At 49.1% G+C, this 25,880-nt stretch overlaps 1 protein-coding gene across 2 annotated transcripts in view; it reads left to right on the top strand.

Moving 5' to 3' along the window:
* The first annotated feature begins 826 nt into the window (after positions 1-826).
* Positions 827-25,880, top strand: part of ADAP1 (ArfGAP with dual PH domains 1) — a 106,657-nt gene continuing 81,603 nt past the window's right edge. Inside the window, exons 1-3 of one of the 2 annotated variants that reach the window (XM_019494787.2) lie at positions 827-1,075; positions 14,773-14,903; positions 20,625-20,716. In XM_019494787.2, coding sequence (XP_019350332.1) covers positions 991-1,075; positions 14,773-14,903; positions 20,625-20,716 — 308 coding nt within the window. In that variant the 5' untranslated portion in view covers positions 827-990. The remainder of the gene's footprint in view (positions 1,076-14,772; positions 14,904-20,624; positions 20,717-25,880) is intronic. The other variant, XM_014610690.3, reaches the window with a different exon arrangement.

Raw genomic sequence — 25,880 nt, 5'->3', positions numbered from 1 at the left:
GTGATGCTTAATGCTCGTTGGACTGATTAGTGCACATTAGCATGCTTTTTGCATGATGCGCTAATACACGTTAAAATGAGTCCAATGGGCATCGTCTCGTATACATTTAATTGATTCATAGACATCAGGGCTGGAAGGGACCTCGGGAGATCATTGAGTGAGGAGTAGGGGCAAGAAGTCAGCTGGGGTCAAGGGATCCTAGCAAGATAAGCATCCAAATGTCTCTTAAAGGAGTCCAGAGTAGGTGCTTGCACCACACCTCTGGCGGCAGTCTGTCCCAGGCCTTGGGGGCTCGGGCAGTAAAGAACTTCTTCCATATGTCCAGCCTGAAGCGGTCTTGGAGGAGTTTGTGACCATTGGACCTTGTCATCCCTTGGGGCGCTCTGGTGACCAGGCGTGCCCCCGGATCGTGATGTAACGTGCTGAGTAACACTTGGAGACGTTAGGGCACTCTCCTAGGATTCAGCACTTGGGTCTCACTCTGGTTTGCCCCCGTGTCCCTGGACAAGCCCTTTGTGCCTCCTCTGCCAACAGCCCGGCACGAGACACCCCGAGGTGCCACCTAACATTTAGAAGAGGGAGGTGCATTTTCCTTCTTCTCCTGCGGTTCAAAATACACCAGAAGCACTGCACGAAACACCCCCCGAGCTCCCTTACTTCCCTGGCAGGGTCAGGACCTGGGGCAGCCCGACGCGGAGCCGCGAGAAGGCGGCAGGCGGGGGCGAGGCGGCCGGTGTCACCGGCTGGGTGGAGCAGGGCCGGGAGGAGGGACGGGGCGGCGCTGGGAGCCGGCTGCAGGCTGCGGCTCGGCCACGGGGCGGCGGGGCCGGGGACTGCGGAGCCCCCGGGGCCCCCCTGGGCGGCACCTGGCGCGGGGCAGCCGGGGACACCTGCGGCGGCGCCTCTGCACCAGCAGCCCCCGCCCAGCCCCGCGCACGGCGGCGGCGGAGGAGGAGGAGAAGCGCAGCCCAGCCCAGCCCAGCCGAGCCCATGGCGAAGGAGCGGAGCAAGAAGGCGCTGCGCGAGCTGGTGCAGCGAGCGGGCAACCAGCTGTGCGCCGACTGCGGCGCCCCGGGTGAGTGCGCGCATCCCGCCCCGCACCTGCTGCAGTGCGGAGGGGCCGGGCCGGGCCCTGCTGCTGATGCGGGAGGCACCAGGGGGGTGCTGGTGCCTTGCCTCGGGACCCTGCAGGGAGGGCAGCCCCCGACTGCTGGACCGCCCGAAAGGGCCTAGAAGTGCCTGCGCAGCATCGCCCAAAGGTGCCTGGCGGGTGATGCCGATGGCTACCCGGCACGTGTGGTGTGGCTGGGCGCTGTCCCCGTCTCCCGGCTCCACCAGCTTGAGGCACCTCCTTGTGCGGCGATGGGAGCCTTCCCGAAGCCGCTCCTGCCCGAGGGGGGATCGATGGGCTCCGGCGGTCCGGATCCGTGGTGTCGGAGTCGCACAAAGCCCACCCGAGGAGACCGGGAGCACCGGAGAGCGAGGAATGAGACTCGTGTTGAGGGCTTCTTGTCGTGCTCCCAAGTGCTGGGGTTGGGGTCTGGGTGGCGCGGGCGTGCAGGGCTCTGGGACGAGCAGAGTGGACAAGGGGCCGCTGTCTCGCAACGCAAGGCAAGGCAAGGCGTGCTGCCGTTGTGATTCAGCGCTGGTTCTCTGCGGCTCAGCGTAACCCCAGCCGTGCTGTGCTGTGCTTGGGTCCTACCCCTGCTCTTAACCCCACTTTCTCACTGCTATAGCTTTTTGTGACCAATTCTTGTTAGTTCGGTCTCTGATTTTTATTGTGGGCAAGCTCAGTAGCTGTCTTGTAAGATGCACCTCTGTCTGGGACTCTGAAACAGTCTGCACCTGCCTGTGCCTATTTCCAGGGGTGACTTCTCTGTCTGCTCTTCAGCTATGTTATAACATGCGTGTCCGTTGCATGTAACGTGTGGAAACCAAATTCACACTGGGGCACATGGGAGCAGGGACTATTTCAGTGTTTCTCTCTAACCCTAAAAGTAGATGGTGGGGGGAAAAAAGCGGGTACAGGGGGTGGTGGGAACACCTTGATATGCATCACCCTGGCCTACTTGTTCCTTGGCTCTAGCGCAACCGCAGAGTAGCCACCAGTGCAGCCGGCCATGGGAGTGGCTCGTGTTTGTGGGGCTGCAGATTGAGGGCCTACCTCTGTATCTCCTGTGGGACTTGATTCATGTCTGAGCCGACATGCGCTCCGCTGAGGGCTCTGTGGATCTAACGTTTCTCTTAGCAAGGGCACGGGGCAGGTGGAGATGGAAAGCGAGCTGAAAGAGTTTACTCGAAAAAATGCAAGTAAAAAGATGAGGAGCGGCAAAGGAGAGAACAGAAAGGGGAAGAAGGAATATACAGACAATGAGAGCAGTGATGGAGCAGCCACGTGGCCCCGGGTGGCAGAGGAGTGGGCAGTCCACTGTCATCCCGAGCAGTCAGAGATGGGTGAGGGGGAGTGTGAGCGCGTGTGCATCTGCTTGGCTCTCAAAGACAAGGGGTGATGCATGAGTCAGTGAGCATCTGCGGAGAGGAGCCTTTGCTGAAGGGATTCTCATAATGGAGGCAACAGTAGAAGCAGGCAGAGAAAAAGCCACTGTTTTCAAAGCCCTTTCATTTGGTTTGCTTAGAAAGCAGCTGATTCATTTGTCTTCAGAGTCAAATGGTTTGCTTTAACATTTGGGCATTGTTGAGCATTGGAATCGGTTGCCAATTTAGGGGCAAAAACTTCTCTCCCCTGTTGTTGTTACTGTGTTTGCACTGAGGTAGGGCACCCCGGCCCCGTGCCATATCCACGCGGCATTGTGCTGGGTGCTCTGCACAAAAAGGTGGTGTCACGAGCAGCTTATCTTGAATCTCTCCTTGTGACTGGGCTGTGACAATGCAAGAACAGCCTCCCAAATGGTAAATGAGCTTAAAGCCTCAGAGGGAGGAGAGGAGATCCATTCTCCTCGGGCTACAGTGGCAATTTGCTCCTTCTGGACCACATGGCAGGGGAAGTAGCATCCTGCTAACCCACACGACAGGAGCCAAACACAGAGAGAAGAAGAGAGTCAAAGACTGGGGGGGGGGGAAATGAATGTGTGAAATCTTTCACTGACACTTTTTTGCTGAACAGTTTTGAAAAGATCTTTAGTAAAAACCTAATTGTGCTTTTTTTCCCACCCAAAAAAGCTTTCATTTGCAGAAAAAGGCCATATTTTGATGACAAATGTTTTAATTCCCCAAATTCCACGCAGCTTTACAAAACAATGAACCTGCATTATCCTAATCTTTGAGACTTAATTACAGCAGAAAAAAGCCACTAAAATAAGACTATTACTTGAAACAGTAGGCATCCCAGCAAACACTGTTCACATCTCTTTGTTGCATTGTGTGTCACACCTGGTAGGAAACGGGGAGGAGGAGCAAGTCCGTTTCAATAGACTTGAAGGTGTTTTTCAGCACGGGAGACAGCTTCCCGGTCCAACTGCAAGCGCAGTAACCTCTTGATTTTTCTATTCCCCCCCCACCTTATTTCATTCGTACGTGATGTGCGCCTGTGTATCTGCTGGTTCAAACTTCTCTGACATGGATTTACGCAGGAAAAAACAAAAATTGGAAGAAAAAAGTGCCAATACCTTCTGAGAGGCACTGTAGTTTACAGCAGATCTAGTAGCATCAAAACCATCTGCTTTATAAAACCAGTGCATCTTTATCCCTTTGATCAGAATTGTTAGTACACGGCGATAAACCAGAGCTATCGGTTCAGTGGGAGAAGGTAATTTCCACCTATAGGTGTATACATTTCATCTAATCCTTATAGGATATGTGACTGTGAGAAGGAAAAAGAGCAGCAAGGCGAGAAACATTAGCAGAAGGGGGAATCATTACGGAGCTTGATCCTGTGGGGTACTGAGCTGAATTCCCCCTGGAGCTGAGAGTACTGAGCTCATAACCGACTGTGGTTTGGGAAGAGAGCTCATGCCAGAAACCACTTGCAACTTGTCTCCCGCAGACACTGGGACCATGGCATCTTCCTCGACTTGTAATATGCACATGGCTGGATAAGGAGCTTGTGAGCACAGGATGAGAGGGGAAGAATACCTGTTCCTATGGTTTCAGAGTTGCATAGATGTTGGGGTCGGAAGGGACCGATTAGATCATCGAGTCTGACCCCCTCCTGGGCAGGTTTTCTGCTTCCTGCTATATTCTGCAGCCAGAAAGGGTTTTGGAAATGTGAGCTTGCTTAAACTTGCAAGATGCCCCATGGTTGCACATCTGCTGCTGTCAGGGGCTACAAATGGGCATCAACCTTGAAGCGACATCAGCTGTGCTGGGATGTGCACAGCTTAGCTGCTTCATTGGGCAACACAGCGGTGCCAGTTGTCCGCAGTCAGGGTGCAGCAGGTGGTGCATACGCACAGAGGGAGCTCCCAGGGTCTGTATCTACAAGTAGAGAAACTAGGGCAGGTGCGTCCCGGGCCTCAGGGGCCCAATCCTGCAGGGGAATTCCCAGGGCATGCAGGATCGGGTCCCTGAAGATCTGGGTGTGCCTGCTTGGGGTGGCTGGAGAGTGTGGGCAGCTCCGGGCTGCCAGTGCTCTCCTGCCATTAAGCAAACAGATGTCCATGGCAAACAAATGACACAAATGTTTGCTACCTATTGGTGCAGCCAGAATTTTGGGCGTTTGTGGCGGCCTGACAAGGGGCATGGATGTCCTGCCTTGAGCTTTGTATCACCATAACAATTTTTATAGCAGAACAAAGGTGGCATCTGCTTCCAACTGTTCTCTGGACAGCAAGCAGAGTGGGGGTTCTGGATATGAAGGGTTTGGCACACTTGTGTTAAGCAGATTCTTTACTCAGATTTTTTTCAGGGGAGATGTGGACTGCTGTATGCTTGGGGATGTGCAAAGAACAAAGCCTTTCCTCTAACCCCTTTGCTTCCTCCTGAAGTGCAGTAGCCCTTAGAAATGACAAAATTCTGACCCTGAACACGGGTGTCTTCTGTTTTTGGTGATAAATCGGATCTTTAGGCACCTAGTCACTGATGACTGTCGTCTTTTTAGACTGAGTTGCACACTGAAAAGCATCTGCTGCCATGGATTCAATAATGCTCATTGTATTAAGATTCCCAAGGTGATGCTACATAATTAGGTACCGTTCCTATTATGAGGGAAACCAATTTTTTTCTTTTTGTGGATGTATAAAAATTTCCTCCCAGGATTCTCTCACTGTCACTGACTATAAAATTCGCTCAAGACCTCTTCCTCTTGAATCCCTGTAGGTGTCCTCTTAATAGGTCATCAGTTCCAACCACAATTGGTTTACCTTGGATGCAGATGCTGAATTTATTGTTCAGGTTGCTATTCAGCATGGCACAGCTGAGTCAGCAGTGACCACTGGAGGATGTGTTAACACACGGTGTAGCATTACTGCACACTGAACAAGATCCCCAAGACATTTGTCTTGTTCTGGCTCATGTCGCCGACATAATTGCTTTTTATCTGAGAATACCTGTCACCGTCTGGGACTTGTGGCTTGAAGGAGGTGTCTCTAACTCCTGTAAAAAGTTTTTGCCGTCATTATGGCATGTTTGAGTCTTTCTGTTCCCAGCTACTGGCTTTTAGCTCAGGCAGTGAAGACTTAGAGCCAAAAATGTAAGTCAGGGGCAGGCAAAATACGGGGCGCGGGCCACATCCGGCCCGTCAGGCACTTTTATCTGGCCTGTGGCGTTCCCCAATTAATTGTACCCTGCCCGGTTCTTTCGCCAGCAAGGGTAGGAGCAAGGTGCCTACATCTGCCCTCAACATACCCTATTATACCTCACTTCCACCTTCATGGGAGGAAAGACCCAGCCCCGCTAGCACCAGGTGCGGCTGCTGCTGCAGGCTTCCCCAGCGTCCAGCTCCCTCCGGGCAGCAGGTAGGGAAGCGGGGGGCGAGGGCAGGGCTGCAGCTGGGCGGGAGCTTGGGGCTGGTGGCAGTGCGGAGTCTGTGCCCAGGGCGCAGGGGGCAGCACGGAGCTCTGCTGGGCAGGGTGTAGATGTAAGGGAGGGTGGGGGGTATGGGGACCCCTCGCACACTCCCCCTCCACCCCTGCATGGTGCACAGCCCTAGCAGGCAATGGGGGTAGCAGCAGCAGCAGTAGTGGGGGGTGCTGGTGCTCGGTGCTGGTGAGAGCTGGCCAGCACTGCATGTTGCAGGGAGGAGCACAGGCCCTGCTGGGCCATCTGTATCACCGGCGCTCCCTGCATTCATGCAGCACTGGAGGGAAGCCCCAGGCACTGGGCTGGGAAGGCAGCCGGCTCCAGCACCTGGGGCTTCCCTCCCGTGCCATGCAAGTGCAGGGAGTGCTGGCAATAGAGATGGCCCATTGGGGGCTGAGCTCCTCTCTGTGATTTGCAGTGCTGGCCAGAGCCAAGCACCAGCATCCCCACCTGCTGCTGTGCCGTGGGGGGGAGGGTCCCACACCCGTCCCACCCTCTCTGTCACCCCACAAACGCCCCCCGCCCCACGCACACACCCTGTTGTCGTCTGCATTGACTGCAGGAGAGGACCCTGTGTTCCAGAGCCACACACCCACAGCCCACAAACACCACACCCCATCACACACCCACACCCCACCACACCCCCCAACCGTCCCCTACAGAATATAAGACTAAGAATTTATTTTTCAGTTATTATGCAATCGCCTCTATATACAGTACACAAACACAAATCATGACAAAAAGATTTTTTGTAATTAAATTAAAATCTGTTATAGTAGGTGGTTGACTTCTAGTGTATGATTTGGTATTTTTTCTGACTTTAAGATGGGAATCCCCCCTGGTTCAAAGGTGTATTTCCAGAAGGCAAGGGGAGGGACTTCTGGTGGCAAAGGTCAGGGGTTAAGGGTAGGACTTCCAGTCTGAAGATAGAGACCAGGGGGCAGGGCAACCATCAAGGGGCAGGGGTATCCATGCGGCCCTTAACAGCTCACCAAACCTCATTAAGCGGCCCTCCACCCAAACTAATTGTCTGCTATAAGTTCTAACTCGGTTCATGGGTAGAAGTGCGTTTAATTATAGAAGCACCATATTTCTGTTGATTTGTATCCCAATCCCTCAGGCTTGGATAAATTCTTGAGTCTCCTGAAAGGACTGGAAAATGCGTGTTACATGCTGGTATGACTGGACGGTTGTATGGTCAGTAGCCATGAGCTCAGGCTGTAGAGTTTGGAGTGCTTCATGCACTGGGTTTTCCCTTTTCACGCAATGGAGGCAGCACTGGTTAGGGAAGCTGATATCCAAATCCAGTTCTGCCGTTCCTGTTCTTGCTGGGGTTTGCATTTCTCTGTGGATGTCTGGCTCTCCATTTTTTTGTAGTTTTAAAGATAAATGAGGCATAAAAATGTCATCCAAGTACCTTGCTCCTGAGCTTAGTTTGTAAAGAGAGGCATAATGACGGAAGATTTGTATCTTTACCTGTTTAGTTTATCCATAAACCTCCATAATTATCTATAATATTGTGCAGTGGAAGTGTGCTAAAATTGACATCAGTTGTATGGTAGCTGTGATGCTTAAGGACCATGACTTATTGCATCCACAGTGGTGTGCTCTATTTAATATTCCCCTTGCTCAATATTATTCTTCTATGCCTTTGCATAATCAAACAAAGCCTCTTGTCTGGAACTGGGGAGTGCTTGGAGGCTTTCCTTACCAGGTTGCACTGCTGTTTACTGCACTTGGTAATAACGGTCTTCTACAGCAGTGTGACAAGGCGGCAGAATTAGCGGCAAAATCTGAATGAGTAAAATGTCATCTTGAGCAGGCACAAAGCTATAGCAAATGACTGCTAATTTAGTGGGGAACGAGTGCATGCTAGTGCTTGAGTTTGGCTCAAAACAGAGCTGCATGCAAGTTGTCTGAACAAAATGAATTGGGCAGTCCGTACATCTACACTGTAGAGCAGGGGCATCAAAGTCACCTGGGATCTTGGGCTGGGGCTCCTCACAGGTCAAATCCAGCCTGGGGTGGTGGCTGTGGCCAGGCAGCTGTGGAGCATTGGAGGGCTGTGTTGCACCGCCCTTGCTCTCCCCCCGCTGCTGAGACCCACGGATACCAGGGCCCTGTATCCCATGGGAGGCCATGTGCACAGCTGGCCGCACCTCTAACTTCCAGTAGCCCACTGGTAGCCCGTCTGGCTAGATGAAGTGACTGTGGATCTCATCTAGCTCGTGGGCCCTGTGTTTGCTACCCCTGCTATCGAGAATATGTTGCTGTGGTTAATTCATAGATGCTAGGGTTAGAAGGGACCTCAACAGATCATCGAGTCCAACCCCCTGCCTGGGCAGGAAAGAGTGCTGGAGTCAGATGACCCCAGCCAGATGCCTATCCAGCCTTCTCTTAAAGACCCCCAAGGTAAGGGAGAGCACCACCTCCCTTGGAAGCCCATTCCAAATTTTGGCCACCCTTTGGCCATGGGCAGGAGGTAGTTGGGCTCAAACGAGCTCAACAAGGTGCTTCTCCAGCCTCCTCTTGGTGCTCCTCTTGAGCACCCCCAGGGATGGTTAAGTACAGGGCAACAGTGTGATTAATAGTCTGAGTGGAAAAACTCCTTTGCTCTTTTGCTAAAACAGCTTAGTCCTGGGGTGGGCACTTATTTCGGCTGGAGGGCCGCTTAACAAGTTTTGGTGAGTTGTCAAGGCCTGCAAGGGTAGCCCCGCACACTGGTCAACACCTTGAGACCAGAAGTCCTGCCCCTAACCCCTGACCTTTGCCACCTATGACCCTACCAGCCTGGACTCCATGCCTCTAACCCCTGGCCCCAGGGCACTGGTGCAAGTCCTGCGCTCCCGCCCAGCTGCCACTTCCCTCCTGCCTGCCGGCCCGTCACTGCTGCCCTTCTCCTGCCAGCTGCTCCCACTTCCCTATCTGCGGGGCTGGGACGAGGGCCATCCCACGGGCGAGGGTGGGAAGACAGCCATACTACCCCTGCAGGAGTGAGCGGGGCTTGGCCCCATGTGAGCACAGCGGGGCAGCCTGGGGCTGGGCTGGATACAGTGAATTGGTAGGCACCTGCCAGCGGGCCGGATGTTATTGCCCAGCGGGCAGGATTTGGCATGTGTGCCATATTTTGCGTGTCCCTGGCTTAGTCGCTTGCTTGGTCAAATCAAGTCCTGTCTCATGCCTTATCTGTCAAAACAGCCTGCTAACTGAAGTAGACTGAAGCCTGTGACTATGGTGAGATGCAGAGATCTGTGCGTGTCAGTCCACTGCTTTTTTGAGCGGAGAATTTTTCATGTGGTTATACTGGGGAGCACAAATGAAAGGCAGCAAGATGCTATAGCTTTCATCTTCCATGAGCATTATAGAGAGCACTAAAGAAATATACAGTGAAATCTGGTTAATTAGTCTCTGGGTTCACTTGTAACTATGGTCTCATTAGTACAGTGGTTCTCAACCTCGCTAGACTTGAGGCAGCCCGTGGAAAACGTCAGGCCTTAGTTTTTGCTTGTTTTTTTGACTGTAGAAAACCAGTATTACTATTCTTCTGTTGCAGAGAACTCGGAAAGACCACACCGGGGCAGAATGTTTTTAACACGATGGGTTTTCTGGGTTTATCTTATGGATCATGGTCACATATCTACCAGTGCTAGCATTGCATGGTGCCCTGTGGCATCCCTGAAAGGATCTTGAGCAGGGGTTGGCAAAATATGGACTACTAGAGTCTCTGGACTCTGTTTCCGGGCAGCCCTGGCAGCAGTGGTTCCCTTTGACATGCACTGTCACCCCTTGAGGCACCCCAGGGTGTGCTGCAGCACCCTGGTTGAGAAACACTGGATTGGAGTGCCTGAAATCCCTGCTAGAGTCCCATTGATTTGTATACAATATGCTTGGAATAATTCATCATTTAGTTACTTCCAAAAGCGCACACACATTAAATCACAATGGAATTTGCTCCCAACTAATTAGCTTGGACTATTTGTAATATATTCTTTCTTTGTTTATAAATGTGAAAAAACATTCTTGATCATGTCTCTATGGCATGCAAAGTACATCTTTTTTTCTAAAGTGAAGATGGCCAGCTTCTGTTGATTAGTCGCTCACAGATAATTAGTTGTCATTACTTGGAGTGAAGCCATCATTCTTGACGTGAAGCATTAACCAAATTTTACCTTAGGCTGCTTACAGATGTTAAAAAAAAAAAAAAACCCCACCCCAAAACAGCGCTTTAATTTTAAACTTGGTGCGCTCCCACGGCGGGCCCAGTGCATGCTCAGAAGAGGTGTTGTGTTATTTGAACCCAGCTTGCCTGATGTCTGTATGGATCGGGCGCTTTAGTGGGACTTTTTGGGCGCTTTTATCTAATAGCCCTCCTGAAGCACCTGATCTATACAGATGTCGTGCTAGGTCCAACTAACGTGCTGCTTCTTCCGGTAAAGTGCAGTGCATTAGGGGGTTTTTGGTTTAACACCTATAAGCAGCTATAGTTACAGAATCGGGGACCAATCCTGCTTGCACTCTCTTGGGACCTGTGACTGAATCCAGTTGAATTTGTGTGTGTGTGATTTGCCGACACATTTTGCCTAACAATAATGATATCGGTAGAAGTGATTGAATGGCATAGTGGCACGACACAGGAGAACGGGGCGGTGGAGAGGTGGAGGCCCGTTGACATGTGGGAGATGGAGAGGAAAAGAGAACGCACTAGTGAGCTATTGAGGGTTTCAAATGGTAAATCATTTGGTTTGGATTTTAATTCTTAACCGTTCTAATCTCCTCTTGGTTTCCAAGGGATTAATTTCACTCTTGACACATTTTGAGCTATCCTTTTTTCCAGTTATCCTGTTGGCACTAAACACAATCCCCAAATTGTCGGGCTGGGACTGCAGCTGTCAGTGCAAAGCCCAAGGCAAACGTCCATGCACGTACGCCCCTGGCCCCACATGAGTCTGCACTGAGGAGTAACTAAAATATTTTAAAATGGGATGAGCCGATAGCAATTCACCGTTTGCTGTAGCGGTAGGGTTAGCGAGACCCACCCTGCCTTAAAAATGAGGCTTGCTTTAGCCTTGGCAAGCCTGGTCAGCGGAGTAAAATATGGCTCTTTCAGTGTAGAGTGCGAAAGCTTAGCTTGCTCTGGGGATGTGAATTGAGAGCAACATCAGCTGTGCTGTGGGCTAGAGCGAGCAGCGCCGTGAGGAAGGTGGCAGGCAGGAAGACAGCTGGCCGAGCTGGTGGTGAGCATGTACTGGCCTTCTGAAATATTGGGTCCTGCTGCCCCGCACACGATTGCCACGATGCTCTTCTGAAATAGAAACATGGTGCTTCTGAATGGCCCCAACTCTGCATCAGTAATTAAACACAGCTGCCGCTGAATTCAGTAGGGTTTTTGTTTGACGAAGGACCAGAGTTTGGTTCAAAGCATGTATTATTTGCATTAGGAGAGTGCCTAGATGCCTTGAGTGAGACTGAGGTCCCATTATGTGAGAGGTTCTGCACTCATACAGCGGGGAAAAACCCACCCCCAAACCTTACAATTTAAATAAACTGAGCAGGAATGTGTCCCCATTTTACAGAGGGAGAGGGAAGGGTGGCGAAACCAAGGGCCAGAGGTTCAGCTGGTAAAGATTCGCATGGTTACCGTAACTGAGAATCAAGCCATAAATTACTTTCCCACATCCAAGACCCAAGAAAGGGTCCCATCTTGCATGTGGTGGTGCATCTTCCCTTGTTCGTTCTGTCCTCCAGCATCATGCATTTCACCACTGACGGGCCAAACGACTCGAGTCAGTTCATGGACAGAGTCAACTGTGACATCTCATCACTTTGAAACATTTTAATGCAGCCGGAGGATCTTCTTTTTTCCAAGGGGATTCTGACAGCCCACGTCCTAAAAGTTCCAGACAGCATAAAAATTGCCATCTCCGCCCAAACACGTCAGGGTGTTTTAAGATAACATTTGTTTTGTAAAGAGATGAGCTGTTTTATCTCTGATAAAACTCACACAGACTGATGTGCTCTTTGCTAGAAATTTTGCTGGAATAGACACGGCTCTGATCTGATCTCATTTCTTTGGGAAAACTTGAAGCAAGATCATTACAGAATTGCTTTACTGAGACTACAGAGCCTATTGTCGCTTTGAGGTTGGCACTTGACAGGTTCGTTCTTGTTAAACACATGCTTTCCCTTCCCTTGGTTTTTATATTGCAGGATGTTCATACATTTGTAAAAGAGCCTGCTTTGCACCTTGGCTGTACCACACTTAATTTATAATAATCAGGGCTCCCAGATCTAATTGGGGATTGTTGCCTGCTATTGCCAAAGTGAAGTCTCTTCCCAATTTGTTAATTCCTTCCCAAGACAAATTCAGGGGAAATTATAGATCTAATTATGTGGGACTGGAGAAAATGAAGTTTTGTTACTATCCTATGGGCCCCTCCCTCTCTTCTGATGCAGGAGGTAATTTTGGAGAGAAAGTATGCAGGAAGATTAGTTTAGCTGTTTAATATTTGAATAGTACACAGAGCTTACAGGCTTCTGTGGATCTTAGTATTGTACTGGGACTTGTGCTAATACCCACCCTAGATGCCACACAGCTGTTAGAAATGCCTCTCTTCGATCCTGACATCAAACAGAAGTCCATCCTTGTCTGGGTGGAAGTCAAAGCTCTGCTTTTTTATTTTTTGATAAGAGGCGCTGATGCTTTGACCTTGCCCGATGTTTCTCCTTAGATCCTGCAGTCTGAGGCTGAGTGGGAGCCGTTTTGAAATCCTTTTGCTGTGTGAAGCATGCCGGGTCTGGAACGCAGCATAGAAGAAAGTTGGATTATACTGGCAGGTTCTGCGATTCCCAGGAGGGAGATGCAGAAATGCAAAGAATGAGTGTGGAAATGCGTGTGTGGGCATATAAAATACTTTATTTTAAATGCCAGCTGGGTGCATCTGTAATCTAATCCTTGCTGGCATTCTTTGTGCTAGAAATACATGGGAACGGTTTCCTCTCTGAATGCCATCAGTCTAAAGCCTGATGAACTCCCTCAAGTCAACAAAGGAGCACGGGTGTTGGTGACCGAAGAATCCCGCTGGGGAGCTTGCTTGCGAAAAGGTCCAGTGCCTCGTTGACCTTGATGGGAGTGGAAGATGCTCGACTGCTGGGGGTCTCTCTCATGCTGGTGGATTTGTCCCTAGTTTGAGCCTTGGTGGCTGGTGCCCTGTACGTGTGAACAGCGCTAGGAGGGAAGACCTTCCACAATGAAGAGAGCCCTGTTAGCCACGGGGCTGCCAGCCTTGTGCGACCAGAGCTGCTCCTGACTGTGGGACTAGTAATAACCTAGTATTTGGTTCCCATCTAGCATGGGCCCCAAAGCGGGCCATAATGGGATCTGACTGCGACAATTAATATTGCTTGATTTGAATAACAAAGCTGCCAGGGTGCCATCGCTAACCTACGGTGCATCTTTTGGGGTGCGGCAGGGAATGCGGTTTATGTGGTTCACTCTGAAAGAGAAGACCAAGCAATTCCCCCAAGCTGACGGGAGAAAACTAGGGTTGCTGTGTAGCTGGCGTCTCCTCAACCATTGCCTTCTTATGCTGATTCCTTCAGCTCCATCAGACTAATTGCAATAAAAGTGGACCATTAAATATGTATAAGGAGAAAGAGTATTCCCTTGCTTGTTATAAATAATTACTGCCCTGTGTAGAGTAAATGTTTAGCATAATTACTGCAAGAGAATAAACAAATTCTGACGGTGCAGGAGAGTGATAGAGCCGTGTCGTGTGTCCCCCCCATAGTCACCGATGGCCTGATCCAGTGCAAAGTGCATCTCTGCCCCTATGGACTTCAGCAGGGGTAAGGATGTCCAGCTACTCTGCGAGTATGGTGGGATCAGGCCCTAAACTGGGAATAAAGGCACAAAAGTGAACTTGCATGACAGTTTTGCATCTGATTTAGTTGCTTGGAAGGAAACTCTTTTCTTCCTGGATTCAGGTGGAATAGCGAGAGCTGACATTTATTACCCGGAGTTCAACCAAAGCTTCTTGTACTGGGATTGTTTGTGATGCAGGAGGTTGCTGGTGTCTGGGGGTCCTAGCCTGGAAGCTGTTGTTTTTCTCTGTTAATCTCTTCAGATTATTTTAACCCTTTGTTTTAGGAAATGCAATCTCGTTAATGTTCAGGGGTAACTCGCTTCCACTCGAAGGTTGAAAAACTCTCCTGGCTTAGATGCCTTTCCTGCCATGTAATGTCAGTGACTGTGAGCCTCAGTGCTAGAACGTCTATATTCTCGTGATGTCTCACTGGCTTTTTATGACTTCCTCAGTTGAATTTTTTAAATATATTTTATTGTTGTGTACTGTGCCTCAGGTTCTTAGCAGGAGGTGGGTTCATCAAGAAAATGTAGAAAGTCTCTTTGTTTCCTGTGCAAACGCAGAGAATAAAGAGAGAGTGAATTTTGTGGTAGTTAGTTATGCAATTAGATGTGCAGTTTGAATTCACGCAATTTGTGCATGCAGTTGCTGCCCTAATGCATGCAAAGGTAGCTTTGTGCAAACACAAGGAGAACCAGATGTTTGCAAATGCACTGTTGATCATTTTGAAGGTCAGACTTTCAAGTTTGCTTTTTGCCTGTACATTCTATATGTGTATTGAGCGCTCTTAGAATGAGAACTTCACTTTTGTAAAGGTGTCTTGAGCCTTGAAGATGTCCAGATTGCATTATTTTGTATTCCACTTCCGCCCCCATCCTCCTTGCTACGTTTTGTACGCCAGTTCATTGTAACGCTATTTTCCTTTGGCTTTCAGACCCAGACTGGGCATCCTACAGCCTAGGAGTGTTCATCTGCTTGAATTGTGCCGGATTACATCGCAGTATTCCCCAAGTCAGCAAACTGAAATCTATCCAGTTGGATGAGTGGGATGATGCACAAGTTGAGGTACATGAAATTTAACATTCAAAACACAACTTGCGAAGGGGCAAGCTGTCTTATTTATCACTGGTTCAAATATCAGCCAAGTCTAGGCTGTGTCTTTTGGTTCCAGTAAACCAAATTAAGGGCCCTGAAGCCATTTCTGAGGGTGGGGAAGAGAGCTCTGTAGCTATGAATGTAATCCTTTGTGCAGTCATTGTAATCACTAACAAGCAACAAGTGCATTTTCCAGATACAAGATGTTTATACCGTGGAATAAATCAGCTTTGTTTCCTAATCCTTCTAAAGACCATCCCAGTGAATCTTATTTTATTTTTGACAGTCATCCCTCTCCCACCCAATTGTAGTATAGTTATTGCTGTCCCTAAAATGAGAATAGGCTCTAAGTCTCTTCTAGAAAAAGTCTTCTACCTGTGAAACCCAATCCTCTCGCAAGAAGAGCCTCGCCTGCCTAATCCTCTCTCAAGAAGCTTTAAACGCAGTGATAGCAAATATATCAATTAAAAAAGAAAGTGGAATGAACACAATCTGGTGGATGAAATTGCACATGACAGCCCTGTCAAAAAAGGAGGATGCTTTTAGCAGCTGTGCTTTATCTTGAGTTGATTATATTTGACCAGTCTCAGTTCCTGGAGTCATGTGACTTTTTTTTTTTTTTAACATGAAAAAAATTGGCTTTTATTTTAAAAGAAAAGATATAATTTTAGTGACCATTGTAGAAAAGCTTGAACATGTGACCCCAATGTAAACTGGGGGCAGAAGGCATTTATTCATGTTTTGAAGGCTTGGGGTCTGCACTGTATTGCAAGACCCTCTGCTGAGAGAAACTGTGGCTGGCTTGGGTTTCATAGAAAGAAGTAGCTTTCTCTATATTCCAATGGCGTTCGCTATTGAATCGGGGGAGGATGAAAATGAGTAGCCATGTAGGTTTCCAGCTTATCAATTGATGGAATTAAAGCAGTCGGAAATAAAGGGCAATACAGGCAGGAGATGCAGGATTCCCATGCAAGTCTGTCATGTCAGAGTACAGCAAACAACTCCGCATTACACGGGGACCTTTGCTGCTGATGTAGTAGTAAGTAGTTTAAAGATGCCTTAATTTATTAAGTAAACTACCTCCTGTTGGTTTCTTCATTAGCAAACCTAGGTTTTAGCCTTACTTGTGGCAGTGGCATGGTGGGGACCTTAGGTATGTCACTTGAGGTCTCAGCTTTTCCAAATTTCTCTGACTCTTGGGTTTCTCCGGTCTTGACTGGCTACTCCACAGTAGCTGGAGCTCAGCATTGATGTCCCCTATGACCTCTGAGCATCAGGCCCAAGGTATCTTGATGGCCCCCAAATTCAGAGCCCATGTCTTAGAAACTGCATGACAGCTGATCTCCATTGAAGTCAGTGGGAGTGAGGGGGAATCTCTCATTGAGTTAGAATTTCACTCCTGGATGTTAACTTCCCCTGGTTTATAGAACAGGGCTATAATAATGATATCAAATGTTGCTCAGTAAGTGTTAGGAGTGCATTTTCTATTAGGGGTGTGCAAAGCGGGCCCTATTCAATTCAGATTCAGCCTGAATCGGGGACAGGGATTCTATTCGTTGATTCGGATCAGTGTCCCTGATTCGATTTGGCCAAATCTGAAGATTCGATGCTGATTCGGAGAATCAGTGATTCGGACATAGACACAGCTTTAAAAGTTTTTTCTACATACGAGGTACCAGCACAGCTCGTGATCACTGCAATGCTGGGGCGCATGGAGCATCCCAAAGGAGTGCAGGGGGGCCCTTCACATGCTTGGTAGTGAACCCAGAAGTGGATTGGAAGTACTTCCAGTCCACTTCTGCATCTGCCGGGGAGTGCACTGGGGGACCCTCCCACACCCTCCCAGTTCAGTAATCAGCCACAGGGGGACCCTGGGTGCCTCCCCAGACCCAGGAGGCACCAGTTGCTGAGCTGGGGGGCACAGGGGGAGGGCCCTGTGTACTCCCCGGCGGGCCTGGAAGTGCTTCTGGTCCACTTCCAGATCTGCTGCCGAGCGCACTGGGAAGCCCCCCATGCTCCTGTGGGACACTCCATGCGCCCCAGCATCACAGCACTCACAAGCCCCTGCTACCGAGAGGTATGTAGAAAAAACAGTTAAAGCTGTGTCTATGTCCGAATCTCTGAATCTTTCCGAATCGATTTGAAGGGTTCAGATTCGATTCAGAGAGATTAAAGGGTCTTCTGATTCAGAGATTCGGCCACCAAATCGGGTCAAATCTCCGCCAAATTGAATCCGGGATCAAAGCTTCGTGCAGCCTTATTTTCTATTTAGGCCAGTGTTTCCCAGCCGACGGGCCACAGAGTTTTGGGCTGGACCCACGGCCCCCCCCGCCTGTTGCTGCTGCAGACACAGACAGACAGGGCGCGTGGCTGCAGCCCAAAATGCTGTCCGGCTGGCCGCGCACCCCCCTTCCCCATCAACATCTAGCTGGCTGCGCCCCCCACCCCTTCCCGTCCCCTTCCTGCTCCACGTCCGGTGTGCTACGGTGCTTCTTTATTTAGGTAAGCGTGCTGTGGGGTGAAAAAGGTTGGGAAATGCCGATGTAGGTCACTGAGTGTCAGAGGCAGGAAGAGAACTTGAGGCCTCTAGATCCCCAGCTCCTTGCTTGTGGTTCAATGTTTCCTGGTATTGCAGCGCTGGCAGGTGGGAGGGAAACATCGTAAGCTCTGCTGTGCTATAAACAGTAAGTGAGGAATTAATGGCAGTCTACCTCTTCTGCTTTCTGTTCTGCTTTAAGGCTCTTCAGGCTATTTATAAATTTCTAAGGGTTGCATCTTTCAGTATCTGCAGGATGATTTCAGATTCAGTAATAGCATCTTGTCATTGTTTGGCCTAATTTTAAATGAAAGAAAAAATACCTGCCAAGCTAGTCCCATGTTAAGGTTAAAAATAAGCGTGTCTTGTTCTGCCATAAAGAGCCACACTCTTTACCTTTACTGGGGCAAGCACCAAAGGGGTGGGATCGTGTCAGCCTGTCCCCCCTTCTCGTTTGGTTAAACTCTCATTGGCTTTAGTGGATGGCTATATGCTTCCTTCCTGCCTCGTATTGCACAGCTGCAAGAAAACCAATGGCACTCAATGACGTCCAGTCCAAGGCAGGTTGTTTTGGGCCTTGAGCTGTCATTCCTCGCGCACCAGTGAGAATCCTGAATGTGGGCTGATGGCAAGATGTGGTCCCTGGTTCATTGGTTCACCCCAAGTCCAGCAATGACAAGGAACACATTTTGCACTATATCGGGGAGCACTCTGCCTTTCATAAGCCTCTCCCCAGAACGGCTGGACTCCCTTTTCCACAGTGTTTCAAAGGAACGTGACTCATGCTGGTTGTGTCTCATGAGAGCAGTCATGCAGATGGCAGTCCCTGGTCACACTCCCCCACTAATATGAATTTTAAGGACTCTTGTCAATACAGCTCTGACATACAACTTCTTTCCCTAATGCAGGGGTGGGCAAAATGTGGCCTGCAGGCTGGATCTGGCCTGCCAAATGATTCTCTCTGGCCCATGGCTGCTCCTCTGAAGCAGAATTGTATCTGGCCCGCAGCTGCCCTGGCTTTTGGCATCTCTTGCCCTTCTTCCTTCCCCATGCTGTAGCCAGTTGCAGCAGCAGCTCCAGTGGCCGGGCAGCCATTCCCTGTCCTGACCCGGCGCCCCCCGCCCTACCACGCAGCCCCCAGTGTAGACTCCAAGGCAGGGGATGTTGAGCTCCTGGCCAGGCTTCTGCCTGGGAAAGCTATCTGCGCACAGCTCTGACCCTGCGGCTGTTCGCAGACCAGACAGCCCTGCCTCAGCAAGAGTCAAAGCTTGGGTATGGTTCTCCCCGCTGGCAGGGAAAGAGGGCCAAGAGCCGTAGGTTATCCGGACCCTGCGGGGCTGGGCTGGGGCCTGGTAGGGGTGCGGGCTCTGCTAACATGGTGCTGCGCTGTGTTCCCATGCGCTGCTTTGGGCTGCGCTGTGTGGGCACAGCTGGAGCAGCTTGTGCGGCTCCTGCCTGACCCTGACGTGGCTTGACTCCAGCTCCAAGTCCCTGGCACGTGGCCAGGTCAGGCAGGCGCTTCACTAGCTAATCCAGCTGTGTCTTTATGGCCTGAACCAGTACGTGGGAACACAGTGTGGCACTGGTCCAGCCTGGCTGTGTGCTGGGGTCTCAGGGCAGTGGAGGGGGTGCAGGGAGAAGGGGGGAACACAGTGAGACACTGGCCCGGGTAACCTGAAGCTCCTGACCCCCTTTTCCCCGCACACCTTCCCCCACCCTGAGTCCACTGCACGTGACCGGGTCTGTGCCACTCTATGTTCCCCACATGCCACTTCGGGCCATGTGGGTGCAGCTGGTGTGGCTCCTGCCCAATTCAGCCATGTGCTGGGTACTTGGGGGAGAGGAGGGGTACAGGGAGAGCTGCAGGGAGCTTGTGTATGTGTGTCTGCTTGCCTGTGTGTGCGCATGTTTGTCTGCACGTGTGCATGTGTGTGGTCCTCAACAACTCTATAAAGCTTGGTAAGTCACCCTCCAGCCCCAATAATTGCCCACCCCTGGCCTAATGGCAGGGGCCTGAATCTGCTTTACAGTGCACTGTAATTGCTGAGGGCAGTGGATCCTCACGCACCAGCAGCCATAGGGAGCTCTCTCAAAAGAGCTGGGTTACTTGAGTGGCATTGCTCTGGCGTTTCGCCCTGCACATGCTGATCACTTAATCTCTCCCAAATAGCATAAGGCTTTACAGATTTATTTTTTTTTAAGTCAAAGGATCGTTAGTGGAGGGTGTTCTCTCTCTCTCTCTGGGGTGTGAGTGTAGCTGGGAGCAGGCTTGATGTCAGGTTGTACCCTCCAGATTGTACCGATTGCAGCAGGAGACGGTTGCCTGATGGCAAACCTTGGCGTGTCCCAAAGTATGAAATGGAATAAAGTTGGCCAGATTCTGTCCTCACTTGCAAGTGTCTGGCTCTCATGGAAACCAGTGTGGATCTCTCACGTCTGACCAATGCCTGGGTTTGTCCTGTGGATGTGAACAAGGTGGAGCATCCGCCTTTGTTGGAAGGAGGCGGTTAATTCTCACCCTTCTGCCAGCCTCTGCGGTACCCTCCCTGACGTATAGCATCCTGAGAGCAGCTGGTTAGAAGAGATAGAAACCCAACTAACTGACAGCTGAGTCTGGTTTCTTTGGAGGGAGGAGTGAGAACTTCTGTAAGTAATAAGCAGTTTGCTCTGGGGCTTTCCATGCCAGATGTACTACAGAGAATCCCTTCATTTTCTGTGCCCGTGGAGAGAGTGGTACCAACCTGCATCCCAGGACAAATTGAATGTGAGATGTTTAGAGTGCTTCACATCCCTCTGGTATGACTCTTGGGTCCCATCCATAGTAGACTTGGTGTTTCTGTCCATAAGTATCCCACATGGAGCTATCTAGTATGTGTATGCAACACGGCTGGGGTGGTCGATCAGTGGCACACATGCCAGAAGTGACATGGGCCAGCCTCTGTGTGGCATGTGGCAGATCGGGAAGGGGACAGGATGCACAACGGCAGGTAGGGCAAGGAGCGGAAAACAGCAGCAGGTTAGGCAGGGAGCAGAAAGCAGAAATGTTGACTCCCACTGAAATATGGTATCATTTTATTCTGTAGAAATTTTGGAGGGTGAGGAAACCAGGGCTAACACTGCTCAATTTTTACTGTTTGTTTTTTTTTCTTTTGCAGTTTATGGCCTCGAATGGAAACAATGTAGCAAAAGCAAAGTATGAACCTAAAATGCCACCATTTTATTACAAGCCAACATATCTTGACTGTCAGTAAGTAACTAAATATCTTTGTTGGTAAACAGCCTTTATTTGTTTTCTCAGCTGCTGCCTCTAATATTTTAGTTTTTGGATTTTTATTTTTATTTTAAAACCACAGTGGGGTTTCAGTTATAAAAGGCCTGGAGAAGATCTGTTCTTCTGGATTTATCTGGGAGGCTCGTACCGCACACAGAGTTTTATTTAATAACTACAGTTGGATGATGCAGGGGGAATCAATGGCTTGGTCATTCCCTAGATCCTTCAGTAGCTAAAGCTATAAAAATGCCAATTTTTAACTCCTCCATCTTTCTAAATAGTTCTTCTTCAAGAAAACATACTCCAAGATGCGACTCTCTCAACTAGAAATATGCTGTTTTTATTAGTGTCACAGTTAACTCTGTGTGTCCAGGAAATAAGGTTTCGGGCTAGGACAAGTGCGCAGAAGCTCTCCATGGTTGTGTCTGGAGTCACCGTTCACCCGGGGCAGGTCCTGGAGTTGTAGACCTAACCTCCTTGAGCTCCCGTATACATTGCTCTAGCACTGAGAAGGGAAAGAGAGAATTGGAGTATATTGGTCTTTCACTTAAATTCATTTGTAAGGCCCAATCCAGCAAGGGGATGAGCACTCTTGACAACTCTTGCAGCCAGCTTGTTGCAGGATGGGGACCCTGGAAGGAAATGCACTCAAAGACAAAGTCACAGCGGGTACGTCTACAAGTGCATTAATGCGCTGTTGTTACTGCGCATTAAGTTTAGTACTTGTTATAACAGGTACTAACTCAATGTGCAGTACGTTACTGTGCAATAGTGCCAGCTCACAGTCTTTTAGTGATGCTAATGCGCATTAGACCAGTTCTGCAGTGCATTTGCTGTGATGTGCCAATGTTTACTGCACATTTAGCGTCTTGTGTAAATGCGCCCAGTATTGCCCGAAAGGCAGGTGACTGCACCTACTGTTCCTCCCAGCTGTGTCACCCCTGCAGATGTTGTTTCAGATAATGAGATGAGTTGAAGAAGGAGGTTTTGCTTATCAGTTTGGAAGTGCATTCCCAGCTTGAGCAATCCTGGGAAGTACTAAAACTGAGTCAAGACCGTTTGGCCCAAGATGAGGAGAAGAGTTTGGAGGATTCACAGGATTCTCTGTAGGTGTCCTTAGAGTTTAAGCTAGAAGGCACCACTGATCATTTGGTCTGACTCCTAACCCTGCTTCAGTGCTCCATGTTGGATGTTGGAAGCCCCAGGGGTGAGAGCATGTATGTATCCAGACCTAGTAAAAAGAGTTGTTTATTTGCAAAGTGTTTGCAGATCTTGGTTTTATTCTAAAATGATTCTTGGCAAACATTCTCAGCACTTGCAATTATAGGAATGATTGGAAAATGATGGAAAATCGCTCTGTTATGCCATGATCAGTGCATAGCATTTATCTCAGTGGGATTATTTCTGTAAAGGAAAACAGCTTCATCTTTATCCCTCAAAAACCCTGGTCCTTTTCAGAAAGTTACTACACTGGACTCCATCAATAAAGCACATAGCATCCCCTCGGTGCTCAATCAGAGCCCCAGTTGTTGCAGGGAGTAATGTTGCTCAGGATCGATTAGAAAAACTTCTTTCATGGTCTTTTAAGACTGCATTCATTTTATTAGGGAAAAAGAAAAGAAGATTCAGGCTGGGCTATGGAAGTTCAGTTGCTTTCTCAAAGACTTGTCATTTAAAGGGGAAAAGATTGCTTCTTTACATATGTATGCATTATATGTGCTAATTTGATGCCTTGTTTACTCAAAAATTTCTTTCTCTGTAGAAGGGGTAAGGTTTAGTGACTTGATTTACAGGGAATGTGAAACCTCTCCGATTCTAGCCTTACCTCTGACAGGCCTGGGGGCTTCACTCTGGCATTATTATTATCATTATTCCTAACAATAATCTCCCACCCTATCCAGAAAGGCTCAGAGCAGCCTACAATAAATGACGAGTAACACATGGATAAGGAACACAACAGCAGGCTTCCAAAACAACACTCCCAAATTTTGCAAACTTGTCCCCTGACTCCCACATTCTTGCCTATCACCCTTAAAAGCAAACCGTCTGGCCACTCCCAACCATATCGCTTTATAGCTGTAGGCTCTGTAAACTCGCCTCCTTTGAGCGATTCCCATCAAGGTCAATGGCATTTCACTTGTGATTAAGGACTCTCTGTATGAATTCAGGTGTGAAAGTTAACGTTGGTTATTTAGTACAACCTGTGTTCTCTAGAGGGCTGTGACGTGACTTCTCCAAGGTCACCGAGCCAGTCGGTGACAGAATCCAGCGGCTTCCACCTGCGGGTCCCACCTTGAATCAATAAGAGCATGGTGCTTTCCCTCCCTCCCCACCCCCCAAAGTTGCTTGACCTCTTTGACTCCCAGGCTCTGTTTCCTCATTCGCATATAGGGGAAATGATACTCAGGTAAATCATTTCTAAGGCTTCCAGTACCATTTTGATTGACCTTTGTTTGAAGATGTACTCAGTAATCACCTTTTTTTTTTATTTTTTCCCTATTCCTTGAGTGCCTGCTTCCAGTTACATGGTGCCTAGTACGGGAACAGGCTTTCTGGTGTTTCCAGCCTAGGGATCTAGTAGCTCTTGAAATAAGAACTGCATTGGATTGGGTCTGCAGGTGGCTTAGCAGTGCTAATAAAGCCACAAGCTACCTGGTTCAGACACAAATCACATCCTGCTTCTTACTGAGGGGCTCAGTAACAGTGGTTTTCTTACAACCTCGAAACAGGTCTTCTTGAGTCTCCAGGAGTGGTGCAGATCTGTGCTGCCCCTAAAATAGGTCTGTGGTTTCCTGTCTCGATTTATCCCTGGGCTTTAATTGTTAACAGTATTTTGTAGGCTTGCCGTTATCTTGTTCTATGCATCTGCAAAGGGAAATTACTGCTAACCCCCCCTACCCCTAGTGTTGGATTGAAACCAAGATATCTATTTGGGCAGACCATTATTCATGTTTCTTTCCCCAGAACATTATTCATTCTTTCTTTCTTAGCATCTCTTCTGATGCAGAGAAGAATGGGCTAAAATGCAGTCTCTCTGCCAGAAATGATGGGAGTTGCTTGATACCTGTGCCATCAATGACTGGAAGACTAATGCAATGAATGGGCAGTTTCACTGAGCTCTTGTAATTAAAATAGGCTCCAGTATATTGCTGGGATTGTGAACAATATGGATTTTTTATTTCTTGCATTTCCAGGACTCTTGCATGTAGAGTTAAAGATAGGGAGTTTAGCGTTCCCCTAATTATAGCTGTCTAAGACTTTTATTAATGAAGAACATCTCACAATCCTGTAGGGCTTTGTCATCAAGGAACCCACAGCTCCTTAAGAGCTACTGGCCTGAGCTGTTACCAATCCCATGGGCTGCATTAATTGTGGGTACTCAGCCCCTCTGAAAATCACTCCTTTTCACATCTCACTGGAGTGAAGCATCCTACCCTAGGGTCAGAGATGAGACGTGAAGGCTATCACACCCAACTGGTTTCATAAGCAGACTTCCCAGTGTTGCCCTGGCTAGATGTTAATGTTAGCAGCCTTACTAAACAAATGGCGGGAGAGCTTTAGTGTCTGCTTTAGTTTAATGGGCCTCCCTGGGCAAAACCCTCTGCAATCCTTTTCTATCTTTTGTGGCTCAATTAAAATTAAAACTACCTTTTTTTTTTTTTTTTTTTACATGTTGGATGTAGCACCTGCCCTGATATTACAATGGCAAGGACTGTGTTAGTCCCTAGGCTGATTACCTTGCACATTTTCTGGGGCTGTACTTGGGACAACATGCTGAATATGCTAAAGTCCCTTGACATGTATTCTGACCTCCTATAGGGATAGCTACAGGAGAGGAGGGTATTGAGAGAAAGCCCAAAAATACTTCCCTCTGCCTGCTGGCTCCAAAAGAAGAGCTGAAGAGAGCTTGTGCAGGGGAGCTTGTGTGTGTATGTGTGTCTGCTTGCACTTGCCTTTGTGTGCGCATGTTTGTCTGCATGTGTGCATGCGTGTGAGCCTCAACAGCTCTACAAAGCTTGGTAAGTGGCTCTCCAAGCCAAATAATTGCCCACGCCTGCCCTAATGGTAGGGACCTGGGTCTGCTTACAATGCACGGCAATTACTGAGGGTCAGTGGTCACCTCTTGCTCTCCAGCCATGAAGGCTGGTAATGAGGGGAGAAAGGGAAAAGAACGCTGTGAGGTTTTCTTCGGGGAACTCCTGCCTCCTGCCCTCACAGGAAGGATCATAGAAAGTTAGGTTTGGAAGGGACCTCAGGATGTCGTCTAGTCTGACCTCCTGCCCAAAGCAGGACCTTCCCCAACTAGATCATCCCAGCCAAGGCTTTGTCTAGCCAGGTCTTCAAAACCTCCAGGGATGGAGAGTCCACCACCTCTCTGGGTAGCCTGTTCCAGGGCTTTACTACCCTCCTAGTGAGAGAGTTTTTCCTAATATCTCACCTAAACTTCCCTTGCTGCAACTTGAGCCCATTGCTCCTTGTTCTGTCATCTGCCACCACGGAGAACGGTTCAGCTCCATCCTCTTTGGACCCACTTTTCAGGTAGTTAAAGGCTGCTATCAAATCCCCGCTCAGTCTTCTCTTCTCCAGGCTCAATAAGCCCAGCTCCCTCACCATTTTCGTTGCCCTCCGCTGTACTCTACAATTTGTCCACATCCTTTCTGTAGTGGGGGGCCGAAAACTGGACACAAGAAAAGTCCACAGGATGGGGACCACAGTCTTTGCGCTGCGATTTATACTTCAGGGAGGGGGTGATGGTAGGGAAATCTTCCTCTTGGCAGCTTGCTACGGGGGGTGGAGGGGGGGCTGTAACCCTACCTTGTCTAGCAGGCTCCGTGGCTCTGCCAAAGCTCTTTGGTTCTTGCCAGGATGGTCCGTGTGACTCCTGGGAGTGCACAGGCCCTCCCTCCAACCCCTCTTCTTCTTGACTAGCCTGTTGTCAGGGTTAGAATTTGGGCTAATGCAACACCTTCTATTCAACACCCACCAGGTTTGAAATTTGGTTGAGAACAAGGCAGATGGAGGCCATCTCTAGCCCGACTAAAACAACCTGCTGCACAGCCAGTATTCATGCTACTGTGCTGACTTTGTGCAGCTCAGAAACCACAAATATATTTGTCTGGCTAGCCCCTAGGCAGGCGTA

The sequence above is a fragment of the Alligator mississippiensis genome, chromosome 13, assembly GCF_030867095.1.
Source record: "Alligator mississippiensis isolate rAllMis1 chromosome 13, rAllMis1, whole genome shotgun sequence".
NCBI classification, from domain to species: domain Eukaryota; kingdom Metazoa; phylum Chordata; order Crocodylia; family Alligatoridae; genus Alligator; species Alligator mississippiensis.
Note: the sequence above shows the minus strand (reverse complement) of the source record. Positions and strands in the feature narration are given on the sequence as shown.